Source organism: Lepidothrix coronata, unplaced genomic scaffold (assembly GCF_001604755.1).
Source record: "Lepidothrix coronata isolate B3197 unplaced genomic scaffold, Lepidothrix_coronata-1.0 Scaffold8, whole genome shotgun sequence".
NCBI lineage: Eukaryota > Metazoa > Chordata > Aves > Passeriformes > Pipridae > Lepidothrix > Lepidothrix coronata.
Genome location: NW_016690188.1, coordinates 381,903 through 398,259, shown reverse-complemented (window position 1 = coordinate 398,259; position 16,357 = coordinate 381,903). Strand labels below are relative to the sequence as shown.

The 16,357-nt window shown below is 39.1% G+C and overlaps 1 protein-coding gene across 14 annotated transcripts in view; it reads right to left on the bottom strand.

Annotated features, from left to right (window-relative positions):
• Positions 1–16,357, bottom strand: part of ABLIM1 (actin binding LIM protein 1) — a 146,462-nt gene that overhangs the window by 65,548 nt on the left and 64,557 nt on the right. For all 14 annotated transcript variants that reach the window (XM_017803807.1, XM_017803819.1, XM_017803747.1 and 11 more), the window contains exons 5-6: positions 5,380–5,506; positions 4,132–4,225 (exon numbers count right to left, since the gene is read on the bottom strand). In XM_017803807.1, the coding sequence (XP_017659296.1) occupies positions 4,132–4,225; positions 5,380–5,506 (221 nt within the window). The remainder of the gene's footprint in view (positions 1–4,131; positions 4,226–5,379; positions 5,507–16,357) is intronic.

The window sequence follows — 16,357 nt, the reverse complement described above, 5'->3', positions numbered from 1 at the left end:
TTCTACTTAGAAGTTTTGTAAAACACTTTAGATAAACAAAGATGAAATCATGGATATAGGCATGATCCACCATTTTTTTAAGTCAATGGGAAGCTTTTCAATGATTTAAATTATTTTGAATTAAGCCCTGGAGGAATAGTTATATTGTGCATGAAAACTACATTAGACAAAAATTATTTAGGCCAACATCTTTCAAATTGCTAAATACACGCTGAAGTTTACTTAGATTTGTGGAGTTGCACATCTACACAGAAATTTGCAGGATTATGGTTAGATAGACATCTTTCAAAGGGCAAGCCCGGAAGCTACGAAAGCCAAAGCTTAGTGAAAAGTATGTGTAGAAGTCCTCACTCTCACTATGCATTACTGCCTGCTAAAAATGTTTTTCACCAGTTAATGGGAAATGAGTAATTTTTCATAACTAAAGATTCCTTTCTGATGGAGAAATCCAAGGAAGAACACTGATCTCTGTTGCCTTGACAACATTTCCTGAAACACTCAAGTATTAAAGTATCCAGTATGCTCAAGAAAGTTGCAATATCTATTTCTCATTGGACGCTTACCACATTTATTGTGTTGCCATGCTCTTATCTGTCGTCTATGACTATTTGTCACAGAAAGTTACGTGCCAAGTATTACATCAGAAATATCTGAGCTGACTCAAATGCACATGTTATTTTTCTTGTGTATTTTCATGGCTATTGAAAGTTGTTAGATCTATGTCCTAGAGAAAAAAAAAAAAGCATTCTTCCATGATTTGTGGATATTAGCAAAATAATAATACCTCTTTCTAGTAATGCAGTTCTTAACTGAGCAGAGGGATCACCTCTACAGAGTGGCTGGAGGGAGTCAATCCTCTCAAGGCTTGAATCTAAAGGTTTGAGCCCAAACCTTGGCCTTTTTGACAGGCTTTGCTGAGGTGCTGACCAGGGGCACAGCACAGCTGCTCCTGAGATGAAGACTCTTAGGTCCACATCAGGAGTGTGTATCTCTCTTGCTGGCTGCTCATTGTAGGAGACTGAAAGCCTGATTTTTCAGAAGTGCTAAAGATATACTGAGGGACAAAATGAGCAGGAGATGCAAGTCTGAAGTGTTTCAAAAATCTCAACTTCTCTTTAAATTAAAAAGAAGTAGTATTTTACCAGTAAAATAGACAGCACCACCCTCTGTGAATCCATAGCTAAGTTTCATGCTTTCATTTTCCTTCAGTTTTTCTACAGGCTGTCTTAGATGTAATAAGAATAAGCAGAAAATAAAGCCGCACTACAAATGCTTGCTGCTAATCACTTCTGATCCATTAGAGGGAAGTTTGTACAATGTACCAGATATTTCCCTCCAATCTCTTCTAATCATTTCTTTGGATGAACTTGATGAGACAGTATACTCTGCTTCTGATATAATGAATTATTTTATTGACAAAATTGAATATACTGATCAATATATTTACTGCAGGACATTTACTACAACTATTTTTATTATGAAAGGCAAAATACAAAGTGTTTTAAGTTTTTTTCTTACTGCATGTTAGTAGGTATAACTTGGGCTGGGCAGTCATAACCTCTACATAGACAATTCCTATAAATGTACTACTTCACACCTAGAATGTGGTTTCCTTCCCAATAGGGAAACAGCAGGACGAGAGACAACCTGCATGATATAAATCACCAAAAATCCTCAAATTTGCCAAAGGAACATTGCCAAAGAAAACAAAGAGGGAAGACAGTAATCCTGTCTGGGATTCTCAGTCTTCATCTAAATTAAAACTTCGGGAGCACTGAAAGGCTGTGGGTGATTTCCTGTACAGGATAAGGAGATTGTTAATTGTCCTGCCTCAAACAGGACTGCAGCCCTCTCTGAACTGTGGCATCCTGTTCTGTGAACTATCTTCTGTGGCCCCGTGGCTGCTTCTGATCCCTCATCTCCATTATTACCAGAGGATTTATGTCATGCTCTGACCCCATCCTTTAGACTAACTTTTTTTGCCCAAAGGGGACACATGTGCTGACACAGGATTTTCTCATGCTAAGTTTTGATTTATTTTAGTCCTATTTAGAGGCATTAATCCTGCCCCTTTGGAACTGTGCATCTCTGATAGTCATGAGCCAAGAAACTAGCCTACAGTTCTGATAAACTCCTCTGATTATTGAATGTTAGCTGTCTTCTAAACTTTCAAGCACCACTTAAGGACATAAAGTATTTGGATGTCTCTCCTGCATCTGCATTCCCTAGTGATACCTGGAGAACACTAATCATGGACTATCCAGGCTGCTAATACATACTGTAATGCAGTTAAGCCAAAGTCTGAATAGCCTCCCTGAACACACAGCACTAATTCTTTTGGTGAAAATTTCTAAGGACTTGGCCAATCTACACGTTTCAGACAGCAGTCAGCTTTCAAGAGCTGCAAGGTCTTAGAGGAGTTTGGGCTTAGTTACATACTGAGAACCACTGCTGCCCTCTGCTGCAGTATTTTGGGTTATGTCTCTGATAATCGGTGAAAGCCACAAATATTCAAATAAAATTTCTAGTCTAAACAGAACCTATGTTTCCACCGGAAATAATGTTTCCATTATTGACAGGATCATTCAAAGGGTCTATTTCTAATTCATCAGCAAATTCTGATTCTGCAGGGACTATGTCAAATGGAAAAATCTTTATCTTTTTTTATCTGATTTTGACTCTTAGAACAGGGAGACACAAGAAGTTGGACATGTTTCATTGCTGCAGCAAAATGTTGTCTCATCTTCTGCTAATAAACAGTCATCAGAAGAGTAAGAACTATGGAGTGAGAAACTAAGATTGGGGCCAAAATGACTGCATCAAAGTTCTGCCCAGGACACAATATCTCTGAAAACCCGAACTTTAGCTTAGAGTATCATGGACAGCCAAGTTCTAGCTCAGTTGAACTAATCTTTCCTTTAATTCTTAATCTATCCAGTTCTGATGATCCCCTCAAAGATCTAGCTTTCTTCCTCACTGATGCTATGAAGAGTAACACCAGTGCAACCTTGCCATATTCACATCTACTACACAAAGGGCTCCAGATAGAAATAGCTTATTTTTTCCCAGCTTTCCACAGACTCCAATAATATTCTCTTTTATAATTTCCATCTCCATGCCTCTCAATAGGTTGCATTGCTTGTAGGTTAGAGCACCTATCTTAAAATAAAACACTTAAAATAATTTTAGAATTCTTTCTAAATTATTCTATGTTTCCCAGTCTCACAAATCCAATTACTTCTCTCTTGCAGTGCTTTCTGCACTGGAATGCAACTATGGTGTCACCAATACATAACACTAAATTGCAAAATCATCAGCAGACAGGAATAAATAAACAGATGGTAGCAGACCAGAAGAAGAAAGCCAGAAACATGTCTTCCTACTCAAGAGAAAACTCAGGCTGTTCTCAATAATTATCTGTATGGGTCTCCAAAGGGATTGGATACACATTGCAAAGAAGGCAGACTAAGACTCTGGCTACTGAAAGAACTGTACTTCCTTCTAGTATCATCATCATGGCTGGGCTTCGTGAACGAAGATTTGGGAAAGGTCTCTACCCACGTTTGTCACACGCAGTGACAAATGCACCAGGTGTCCACACATGTTCTGAGTATCTCATTGGTGGCCAGTTAACATTTAGGACTCCAAATAAGAGTCAACAAAAGAAGTGGTTCAGGTGGCTTCTGCCTTCTCATTTCTGAACATATAATTTACCTCTCCAGCACATTTCTCCCTCTCACCTTCTCTTCATCATTCAGATCATGTGTAAACTTCATGTTGCAAGCTTCAGGTTACTTATGGTTGCCAAATACGTTTCCAGTTCTCAAATTATTCCTATAAATATATCATATCTGACACAGAATAAAGCAGTGCAATTTGATCTGCAGACTTTGCAGATCACCATGAAAATAAAAAATTAGAAACCAAAGATCCACAGAAACTAGTGCAAGTAATTCTATATCACATACTTTTCCTGATGACTGCAAAACTAAACCACTCTCAAAATAAGCAACTTTGCTCTAAAATCAGCTGAAAAACCTTTCCTATGAGAATTTTTGTATTCTCTGCAGTTGCATGAGGACATAATGGGACATGGCCCAATTCTTAGACTCTAGTTTACAAAACACCTACCTCTAGGACTTTCCCAGTAATGAACTGGTGACATGCTTCACACTTGACTCCAAAAAGCACTTGGTAGTCCTTTTCACAATAAGGAGCACCATCTCTGAAAAAGAAAATCCACAAATTACAAACAACCTTTTAATAAACTGCTTACAGGGTAACTTACACTCTTCCTTTGTCTTCAGTCTGGAACTCCTACACACAGCAACAGGCAAATGGAGAGAGTTCAAGAGAAACAGTTTGTATTAGAAGAAAAAAAAAAATCTTTCTCACTAGTGTCTCTTAGAATTATTCCTTAAATTCCCATCAAGAAAAGACATCCAGTACAAACCACTAAAATAAATCTCATTATTTAGAGCAGACCCTCTACACCTACAGGTGCAATTATAGGGAATCAGTGGGACTATGTCTGTGGGGATGAGAGGAGATCACAGTCTTTATCATAGGCAGGTAGTTTTTGTTCAGAAAAAAAATAATCTTTGGTAGTTTGCAAGGCTATAAGCCTGCTTTTAAGTGTAAGGTCATGTAGTTTTTTAGTATGAACATGGAACATTAAGTAAAAGTGGAAACACTAGTCAGCCTAGGAGTATTTCTCAGATGCCAAATTTTTTTTTGAGAAATTACAAACACTACTTTTTATTAAATAGTATACACAGCTGAATGGCAGGTTTGTCAAACATATATTGTTTTCTTATTTCTTCTCTTGTTATATGCTTGAAGGGGGGGAAAGAGACTGTATCTTCATTCCCTCTATTTTATTATTATACCACTTTTCCCCACTCTCTTTCTCTGTACTTTCTTCTGCTCAAAACCCCTTTCATTAGTTTCTTATATGGAGACGAGAAATACAGTGTCAGGTCAATCACACCATCAAGGTTACTCTATTTTCTAGCAAAGGTAAGAAGTGGACAGGTTCCTACTTTTTTTCCTCAAAATCACATGTTGAAAAGCAAAATGGCACAACACTTTATCTGGTGAATACAGAAAACATATGCAGCAATCCACCTAATCCTCTGCAGGAACATGGAGATATACCTCCTTTCATACCGGTTTAAAATACAGACTGCTATTATTCAGCATCACCTTTCAGTTCCACTTGGTAGTTTACTTTCCCAACTCAGCTCTCACTGAAAACAAAGATTTTGATGCATATGGAAAGAAGGTCAAAACAGGATTCCAAAAGCTGAACTTTGTTGCAAGCTCTTCTTTGTTTGCAGCTCGTGCCACAAGTTCAGAAGAGGTGCAGAGGTTACTCACTTGCTGATGTATTCCCCGGTTAGGACCTTCCCACAGGCCTTGCACTTAAAGCACCCCAGGTGCCACTGCTTATCCAGAGCTAGCAATGCTTGCCCATTTTTTATGTCTCTTCCACAGCCAGCACAATCTGTAAATAAACAAACAGATGCATTTGTTGTCAGCTACTTGGTTCATTAACCCTCATTAACCACCCACCCAGCACAACACTTGGTAACCAAAGGGGAGAACTACACAGCAAACGTACATCTTTCTTTCCTCAAACTCTTCCTAGGTTCTGTATAAAGATTCAGTCATACTCAGTAGAAGAGGGAAAGTATCTCTTCTGTCTTTCATGCTGTTTATGGTTCAAAGACTGCCTGGCAAGCACTGTACGGACTTTAGATTTTGTTAGGAACAAACTACAAAAATCATTACTGCAAAAAATTCCTATCTTCTAAAGCAATCTGTTTGTCATTTTGCTTTTACCAAGATCCTGACTGCTGAATGGGGGCCGAGCAAGTACCACCAGGATGCTGCATGTCCCCGTGTGGTGGCAGCAGAGCCCCGCGTGTCCGCCCAGCTCAGGGGCGGTGGCACATCTCAGCCAGGAACAGAGGAGAGACCTTTTTCCAGGGAGGACCCAAGGCACGGGTGACAGCCATATGACAGCAGTGAAGGCTGCATGGAAGGGCATATTGTCTTCCACCTGCAGGTGTGGGTAACTGAAGTTCTCATGATCTCTAATAGGCATAAGGACTCTTGTTCAGGAATTTTGGTACTACCCCGGTAGTCAACACTCAGTTTTCACTGCGATTCTGAAGGACTCTGATGGTAGAATGCAAACCTGAAGCCAGGAGCACTGAATGCCCTCTGTCCCAGAGGATGTCACAATATCTCATGTTACATGAGAAATCTCTGGCTCAGCCCCAAGCTTCCATTCCTTTCTACTCAAATGTAAAATACTCAGAGATTTCCTGTTAAGCGGCAATCCAGCACATGGTAAGATTGGAAGAGACTGATGTAGCAGACAGCACTGAACTGCAAGGGTTGTGCTACAGCTTCTGTGCCCAGCCTCAGGGGACAGAGGGACTGAGGGAGGGGAAGGCCTGGAAGCCCAGTGAAGCAGAAAGGGAATGCCCATCAGCTGAGGCACACATGGAAGCCACACAGGAGACAGCCTGGAACAAGGGATTTTCCATATTTTATTATCCCTAAAGTCAGTGTTCCTTTGGTTAATCTAAGGTTAATTCTGCATGCCTGAAATATCAACAAATGGCAACGAATGGAGACAAATAGAACAGAACCTTTAAAGCCCAGGCAGGAGGGAAAAGATCATCCTGACTCCACTGGCTCAAGCTGACTGAACAGGTACAGCCTGAAAACCTTCATCTCCTCATGGATTTATGGCCCAGGCAACTCCATGCCTTGAAAAAGGGCAAGTCTAAGTTTTTTTTTTTTATTATCACAACTTGTAAAGAGAGGAGAGTCAGTCCTTTTGACTACAGGGCCTGACTTTTGTTTGTTGGATAATGGGCCAAGAGAGCCCCAAATATTTGCTGCACATTCCTGCTATCCAGGTCATCATTTGCAGCATGTCCCTCTTTCTATCAGCATTTTTTTTCTTCTCAAATCCCTTAAAAAAAGAAGGGAAGGGGACTAAGCACCGTGGTATCTCGTGATAAAATGCAAGTCACAGACTTGTTGACATGACTTGGACTTGAAAAGCAACCCTGAGAGGTCCTAATACCAGGACTTTTCTCTAGAGGACATATGTTACAAATTGAAATCATGAAATGACAAGGAGTGACACCATGTAATGGATCCCTCTGCTCTGCCGTGACAGCTCAAGGCTCCATGCCATCCTGTAATGACAGCAAAGGCTGGAACAGGTCACTAAGGGAGGCTCTGGAATTTCCAGCATAGGGGTGAGGAAGGGACAAACACGTGTCAGGGTGGCTTTGGTACACTGCTCTTGGCTTTGGTTTTGGGAGGATACTACATGACCTCTCAAGGTCCATTCCAGCCCACATTTTCTTATGCTAAATCTAAAGCATGCACCGTGTCTTCAACTGTGACAACAAATGAGATCTTTTCTCAGTCTCAGGGGGTGCTGAACTGCAGTTTTAAAAACAGCACCCATTTCTCAGCTTCCAAGCACTAGTGCTTTTTCCTAGTATGCCAGCTTCCACAGCCCTGACCTGGGGTCCTGCCAAACTGTGATACACTCCCTGTTACATATTCCCTCAAAAAATCTGCTGTATTGTCCATGCTTTTTTTCATTTTTATCCAAAAAGCTTCCGTGAAGCTGAAATTTCTCAGAAATGGAATCAATAAAGAGATTTTTAAAGCACTTCATTTTGTTTCTAACTGAATTTCTGAGGCAGTGAGAATAGAAAAACTGCCTTACGCAAAAGGTCTACCTAGTCCAGTATCTTGATCTTTAGTGATGCCAAAACCATTTACATGGAGGAAGTAGGGACCTATGAAGTACCTTTGCTTAATTGCTTCTTTGTAAGCCAAAGGCACAGTAAGTCTGAGCACCAGACTTAATCTTGTGCTCATGTTTAATACAAGGGTTTGGTAACATCCTTTTATTATTCTTTAGCAACAATGACATCTACTTACTCTTTCTGGGTTCCTTGAAGTGTTTTGCAAAAGAAAATTAACATAATTTCCATTCTGCTAATATGACAGACACATTGAATGTCTAGAATCAAAGTAAACTAATAGCCCATTTCTGTCGTATTAGGCTGAGATGGCTTTTAAATAAACCTGATCTTAATTCTGGCAAAACTGTTGGGTATATACATGAAAAGCTAGCAATTATCATTATCTCCTAAAATAGAAAGGAAATAGGGCTGGGCTGGGCTAAGAAAAGACCATTTGTTCATCCAAATTCTACAAATAAATGCTATTATGATCTCAGGCCTGCATGAGGCACATTTAAGCCTTTGGCTGGATGTCATCAGCACACAGTGCATGCAGGCAGGATCTCAGTATCACATTCAGCACAATCTGCATCAGTCTAACCTATAACCAGCACATGCTGCAAATAAAAAGGCCATGAGGTAAAAATAGTGGTCCCCAACCATATGCCAGAGCAGACTAAAAAAATCTGAAAACCCGTCCTGAAATTTTGTACAATGGTTCCCACCATGGTTCTCTCTGGTGCCATAACTGGGTCTAACAGACTGCACCCCTTGACCCTGAGCTTTCTTATGTTTTCTTTTTGCCATATAAACTGGATTCTTCCCTACTCCCATTCCCTGCAAATCCCTGTATTCAGCTGTGCCGAGATAACGAAGAGGAGGAGGTGGAAAGTGCAGAGTACTGGTTAAAATGCAGAGTGAGCAGCACAGCTCCTCTATGCACTTATATCTCTGTCATATTTGATGTGTCCAGGTACAAAAGCAAATGCCTGGACAAAATGGCTGTGGTGTGGAATCAGCCAGCCCAAAAGCATGGAAAAGTAGGGGGACCGGGTACGGCACTATAATATGATGAATGATTAAGATTGCCACCCTCCAAGCACCTTAAGTGGCCTCACTAAAAAGATGCAGGCCAGGGCGAGCTGCCACCCATGACACCTTGTTTGTAAAGATATGAGAAAATGGGTTTCCCTTTTTAGCATCTGCATCACCCCAGACATCCAGGAGTGAAGCATCCTGCACAGCAACCCATTCGTCACTGTCTAAATTAAGCAGTGGATTGTCTGCCTTTGCCTCCCTCCCCTGCTCTCAGCCAATAGTGCACAGGTGGGCTCAGAGCTGACACAGCTGGATTAACCCTCAGCACACAGCATAGGGTTTTACCCGCTCCCATTTGGATAGTTTTTCAAAATTTAATAGCAAATGTATCTTTATCCCATATTCTCTGCTCACCCCATATAATTTATGAAAGAGAAATCACCTCTACCTGTTTTGTCCTAACGAACATGGTTATGCAAAGTCACGTGAATGATTTCACCAACTCTGCTCCACGCAGGCTTAGCCCTGTGAACAGAGCTAATAGCAGTCTGACTTAATGATGAATAATTGAGTCACCAAAAAGTTCCTTGCAATCCTCATGACCATTAGTAGCACATGTCTAGATAAAGGTTGAAGCTGCCACAACCCCTACGAGTCACTGGTATTTTGTACTCATTACACTCCTTTTGTAACTATTTCCCCTCCCTATAAAACACAAATACATTAATTTTATAAAGATAACACCACTAGGCTTCTGCTCTGAAACAGGTAAAGCAGGGCAGAATTGGGGGGGATTTTTATTATTATTTTAATTTTTAAAAGGAACGACAAGTTTTCATTAGAGTTATACATAAGTACATTGCCAAACCTGGCTGGACCTAGAGCAAGTGATTTGGAAATGATGAAAGAGGCAAATATTATCACTGGAGTCAAGGTCAAGAAATCTCTAATTATAAATAGCTCCTAATCACCTTGAAAAACAACTTATATCCCAGTAATTCTTCTGTGGCAATTTGAAGGTTGTGCAATTATAATTTCTCACAGCGGTAGGAAGACCAGAGTTTTTCCTCAGTCACCCTTTAACCACAGATCAGGCAATGCCTTCTAAAGCCTTGTTTTAAAATTAAAAGGTTTGATGATATCATGCAGGCTTTTCCAGATCATCAAGATATTTCTGTCAAAGCTAAAAATACAAACTCACTACGTTTACAGTATGATAAATGTTTTCAAAGTTTAAAGCATAACCATTTAGACATCAGGACAGTGATGAGTTCTGGAAATCAGAGAAGGACACACATATATTGGGAATTTTACATGCAGGATTTAAATCTGAGTATGTAACTCAATAAATCTGCTGCCAACCCCCTCCTCTTTGCCAGTGCAAGGATGGGAAATGTTTTTCAGACAAATTCACTACAACCCTTTTGCTGAAGGCAAAACAAACCCATGCGAGCAGCCTTGTACTCATGAAATCTAACAATAAGAGGCTGGGTGCATACAATGGAGGGAAATAAATTTCCCATGGGAAATGGAGTATAGCTTTGACAGTTTATTATAAATGGCAAGTTGGGAAAAACTGATATTTTTAAAACAAATTGTTAAAGAAAATAAAATTATTTTAGTTGATTAAATATGGAAAGAAATCACAATGGCATGAACTGGCAACCTGTGCTTGCAATACAGGTTCCTGTAGCCACCTGAGTGCCCTTGACTTGCCTTTTTAAGAAACAGGCTAATATATCAGGCAATATACGTCTTGGATGTATCATTAGACCAGTCACTAGTGGTGTCCCTCAGGGTTCAGTGTTGGGCCCAGTTCTATTTAATATCTTTGCTGATGATCTAAGCTATGCTGGAGGGGGAGTTAGTTTGCACATTAGGAAGAATTTTTTCACAGAAAGGGTGATTACATTTCGGAATGGTCTGCCCAGGGAAGCAGTGGAGTCACTGTCTCTGGTGGTGTTTAAGGAAAGACTGGACATGGCACTCAGTGCCATGGTCTGGTTGATATGGTGGTGTTGGGTCACAGGTTGGACTCGATGATCTCAGAGGTATTTTCCAACTTAACAGATTCTGTGATTCTGTGATTTGTGTAAATTGCTCTTTCATCATCTGATTTAATTTAAAGTGATTCAGAAAGATGAATGCTTTTCCCCAACTTCAGTTTTGTAACGTGACATAATTTTATCAGAGGAGTTTTTCATTTTTCCCCTCAGTATTGATGTAAGCATTTGTGTTAGTCTTCTACACAGGAAAAGGAAAGGATATTTCCCTTATTTCCACATCTTCCTACACCTCCTTCCCAAAGGAGGCCAAACCAATTGACCTTTTAACCTCTTACTCTTTCAAACTGTCCCTGCAAGAAACAAACCACCAAGGTGGCCTTCTTCCATAACATTAACCCCAGTCCCTTCTTCAACCCAGTCTTTCATACAGGAAAACAAAATGGTGAATTAAACAAGAGGAGGAAGAAAGAGCAAATGTGCTACAAACTATCTAAGAGAAGAGCTTTTAATTGTCCTATAAAAGGAAGATGAAATTTTGGAGTATTTTCCCAGCTTAGCACGTGCAGATCCTCAGCTGTAAAACTACTCTGAAGGATAAACAATGACCAGGTACATCTAAGCTGTTACCCTGTCAGTTCTTTTACCACACTTCAGTACTCAGGTAATTCCAGCTGAATTCAAAGTCATGATTCCAACTCACAGTACCCCAAGGGAATTACTCCGTTACCTCAGAGCTTATTGTTTAATACCCAGCTCATGGGCAGCACATTGTGTCTCTTCATCTGCAGACTATTTTGGATAATTTTCAATTGTTACTCTTGGCAAATAAGCAATTCCAACAGGGTACAACCCTCCAAAAATAGGAATGAAACTTATGACAACTTTTAGGAAGGTTTTTATGCCCCCGATAACCCATGGCAAACTAAGGTCTAGCTAACAGCTAATTCACTTTTCACATTCTTTTTAAGTGACCTCTGATTCCTGACTTACTACCTGGCAGGCTTTCTGGACATGACAATTCCCAGATACTCTTATCTCTCGTGATCTCCCCTCTAGTTCTGTTTTCCAAGCCACTGATGCCTCCTCATGTACCACCCATTTACTGACCTATTCCTTGCACCTCCCCCAGAACTTTCTTTGGAATTAGCTTTTGATTAGCACTCCTCTGGTAAAAGCTAAAGAGACTGGCATGTTTTGATTTCCAAGTTCAAGCTGAGGTTACACTTGGACAAACAAGAACCGATACTTATTTAGTACACTTGTGTGGTCTATTCACAATTGTTTCTGCCCAATTTACATGTAGCACAAAAGCAAACGAAAGAAACGGGCAAACTGGGCTGAAAATACCTTCCTGAAACCCAGTAATTTTTGAGAAGGAATTTTCTGAAAGAAGACTTGTAAATCAGAAACTTCCTGCCCTGCCACAACTATATTCTCAATACAGTTGCTGCTCTATCACCCAGAAGTTAGTCTTTAACGAAGCTGCTACACCTCCAGAGAAGGATCTAAGGCAATTTATAAAGCAGCAGTGAAGATACCAGTCCTTGTAAAGTAAAGAATAACTGAGCAAATGGAGGCCACTTGAGTAATTTAGCCATTTTTAGGAAACATAAGCGAAGACTAAAATTAATCCAAGAAAGCAATTCAAATGATGAAAATGCCTCAAAAATTGCAGACATTCTTCAAAAGAATAATTCATCTTGGAACAATCATACAAATATCCCAGTGTCATTGGAAGAGCTGCATATTCTTAGGCACAATATAATGGCTTTTGCCAGAAAGGAACTGTGCTTGGGTTTGCATCATTTCTCTGAACTTTATATCACGTCATGCATGTTGATTTGCTTCTTTTATTCTTAAAAAGGGGGTCACAGTAAAATTTTAGAACCACTGTAAGCTCAAGATATTAAATCATAAATGTAGTTGCCCTGCAAGGCTATTACAATCAAATTTAGATTAAAGTAAGGAGAATTAAATAGTGATACTGAAAAAAAGAAAGGATTTAATCTAAAATCAGAATTTAAAATCTTAATTTTAATTAAATCAAAGTTAAAAATCCAAATGGTCTCTGAAAACACAGAGAATAAACTTGCTTTCATCACCTGATGAAAAAAACTTCCTTTTCCTATCTCTGAGAAAAATCAGGTATGATAAGATCTACCACTATTCAAATTTTTAAGGACATGGTGATTCTAAGGAAATAGTTCTATAAGCTACAGAACCTTGAAAAATCATCAGTTTCAGAATTAAATTATATTTTAATTAATTTATGTTCTTCATGTGTCTAGCAGATGTCAGACAGTTTCTGAAATTTAAAAAAATCCACAATCATACATTATGCGTTCTAAATAAAATTTCAACTTTCATTCAAATACAACTTGATATAAATCATGAGCAAAAGTAGTTGTTAGGGGAAAATACAGATGTTAAACAATATGATGAATTTATGCAGAGCTATATTAATTTATGTGTGTACAGATATGAAGTTTCCTCATGTTTATCAATTAGTATTTTATAATTAAAAATCTAAATGTAAACCAAGGTTACAATCAGTCAATCTAATCAAGGCTTCCTGGTTTCTTAGACAAACCATAATTAAAATCAATGATTTAAATCGCAATGTTTGAAATCAATCCACAACGATGTCTGTGTTATGACTTTATTCTATGGTAAATTAAAAAAAAAGTAGTATAGGACAACATGAGCCCCTTCTGTCAAATTCACAAAAACCTCAACTGAATCTCCAGTACCTAAACACAGGCTTGAATGCCACAGAGATACGTAAGTGCCTCTGTATCTTTAGCAGATAAGCCAAGAATAAAATGAAAAAATCTTCATGTTACAGCACAAAGAAAATATAAAACCCTTAAGGTTCAAAATTATACACAGGATTTTAAAAATTTAAAATTTTAAAAATGCATGTTCACACTCGAAACTGTTGGGCCTGTCTAAGTTCCCCAGGGCATTCACTGAAGTTTATGGATATTGTGGGTGCATATCCCTTAAGGCAAAACTGAGCTCAGTGTCTCACAGACCAAGCCTATCTACATCTGTGCCAAGTACTTGTACAATACCTATACACTATGTAGCTTTGACACAGCGTGAAACTGTAGAATATTTCCTAAGGATAAGCTCAAAATCATGTGTTGGATGTTGCTCAATACCCTTTAAAGCTAAAAATCACTGCAGATAGCTTGCTTATATAGCTTGCTTACAAACAGCCAGCCAACTTTCCCCTTCACTTTTGAAGTCTTCCCTATGGAATTGAAGGAGTTTTCAGACAGCTCAGAAAAAAAAGGGCTAAAGAAGAAAATACCGAAAAATGAGTCAAATGTGGCTGAACAGTTACAAATCCAAGCTGCAGACCTTTTCCAAGAGCAATAATTAAAAGGAATTTTGTACCCATTTTAGCTAATTTCTGATGGAGAAATCTGTGATGCTTATAAATCAGCTCTGACATTATTTCTGAATGCTGGCAACGATCATCTATATTTTTATCTAATGAAAGGACAGTTATGTCCTGAATATAGAACTGCATTAAGAATTAGACAGCCTTTAAAGGAGGACTGCAAAGTAAATTTGCTTCTTCTCCATTTTGATGCTCTGTTGTTTCAAAAACAACCTCACTTTCCTGCCACTTTCTGGGCAGTGGGTAAAAGATGACTGCTATTTTTTTCCTGCCCACCTTCAACAGGTATGGTATGTTGGCTCTGTTCTACTTCATTATTACCACAAACCTTGTTGGGAGTTTCAGATATTCACTGGGAGCTTTACCAACTTCATCTTTTTTGAAGAGATACGGCTATTGAATAATTAACAAAGATATCTTTCTCCCACAGGTTCGTTAAGCATTAAGCTAATTATTTATATCACAATAGAGCAAAGAACCCCAGTTGTGAGCCAGAATCGAACTGTGTTAGACTCTGTACTGATAGGCATGAAAGCATTTGTCCCAAAGAACTGACATTCTTTGAACCAGAACATAATGTACAAAACAGACAAGGACAAACATACAAAACAGTAATGTGAAATCCCCACGTGGACACTGGCTGGCTGGGGAACAGCTGCACCAAAGATTATTCATGCACATGTAACACCGGCCAGTTTGAAAACTCTGGTCCACGCCTTGGCTGTACTGTAATGATATTAACTCACAGGAGAGACTGTTACAAAGAAAGGGAAGTCGAAATATCTTCCCTGTTCTTCTTTCCAAACAGTACCATCACTGGGTACTTCCGCATGTACAGGACACAAGTATCTATTTCATTGAAGAAGAAACAACTCTGAAAGCCTGTGCCACCATTTTAAAGGTGACTTTTTCAAATAAAAACTCCTGTTAGGTGACTGTAATGCTCCAGTTTCTTTTGGATAAGGAGGTTTGTCCTATCCTTCTAGGAAGCTCATTTTTCATTTGAAATGCAATTTCTTAACTAGTTCATGCACATCACTAAAAAGGCTCAACTTTTCAGCAAAAAGATAATAAAAAATAACTAAAACTTCTGTACCAGCACCCAGATAAGGAACCAACAGAGAAAGGGCTCTACTTCAAGTAGAGGTAATGTAACACATTTATTACTGAAGTGCTTATGCTGAAAATAGTGAAGTGAAATGAAGGAAAAAACAAAATCTCTGTTTGAGGAAGAGGGAAATGTATTAAACTGTGTTCAAAGACATGTAGTCTCTTCAGGATTTCAAAGATGATGCCTGAGCCAGAGGACTGCTGGCTCAAGTTCCACCAGCACAGACCACTGGCACCACCTCACGTGCCTGTCCCCTGTGTGTGGATCTCTGTGTGGCTGCTCTGCTCTCAGATGCACTTTTTAAGACACATCTTGTGCGTTACAAGAAGAAATGCAAGCCAGTGTGGTACTTTTTAAAAATGAAGGTCTGACTAAACTAGAGAATTTTATATTCAAATGTCTGCATCAGGTCATCTACCAGCTGCCTTGATGAGAATTCACTGATAAAATGCCCTAATGGAGGGCATTTTATCTCCACGTGGCGATTTCATATTACTGTTTTGTATGTTTGCCCCTTTCTGTTTTGTATCAAAGAGGGTAATCTGTTAATGTGGCCAGTCTAGTTGCCTCAGTTCAACATGCTAATGCTAATAAAAATCATGAGAGTGTGCACCCCCAGTCACTCCTCATCTGATCACTGGGGAATAAAATAGTTTGAGATGCTGGGGGCTGGAAAGATGTATTGTAAAGGTCCCACTGCTCTTTCACAAGTACCTGACCCTAACACAGATGAATAACAAGGATTTAGGCAGAATTTAGGTTCTTCGATTTCTTCTTACACAAGTTAAAATCACACCAATTTTCTAATTTTTATGACTTTAGTGTTCATAAGACTCAGGCAAAAGTGCAATATTTAAGACTGCATCATCTAAGCACCAGACCATTGTCAATTTGCTTATAATCACTACATACTACTAAGCTAAGGCAGCATGATTTTTTTCATTTTTGCTGGTAGAAACAAACCCTTGAAATTTAAGTACCTAGCCTGATACATAAAATATGTATA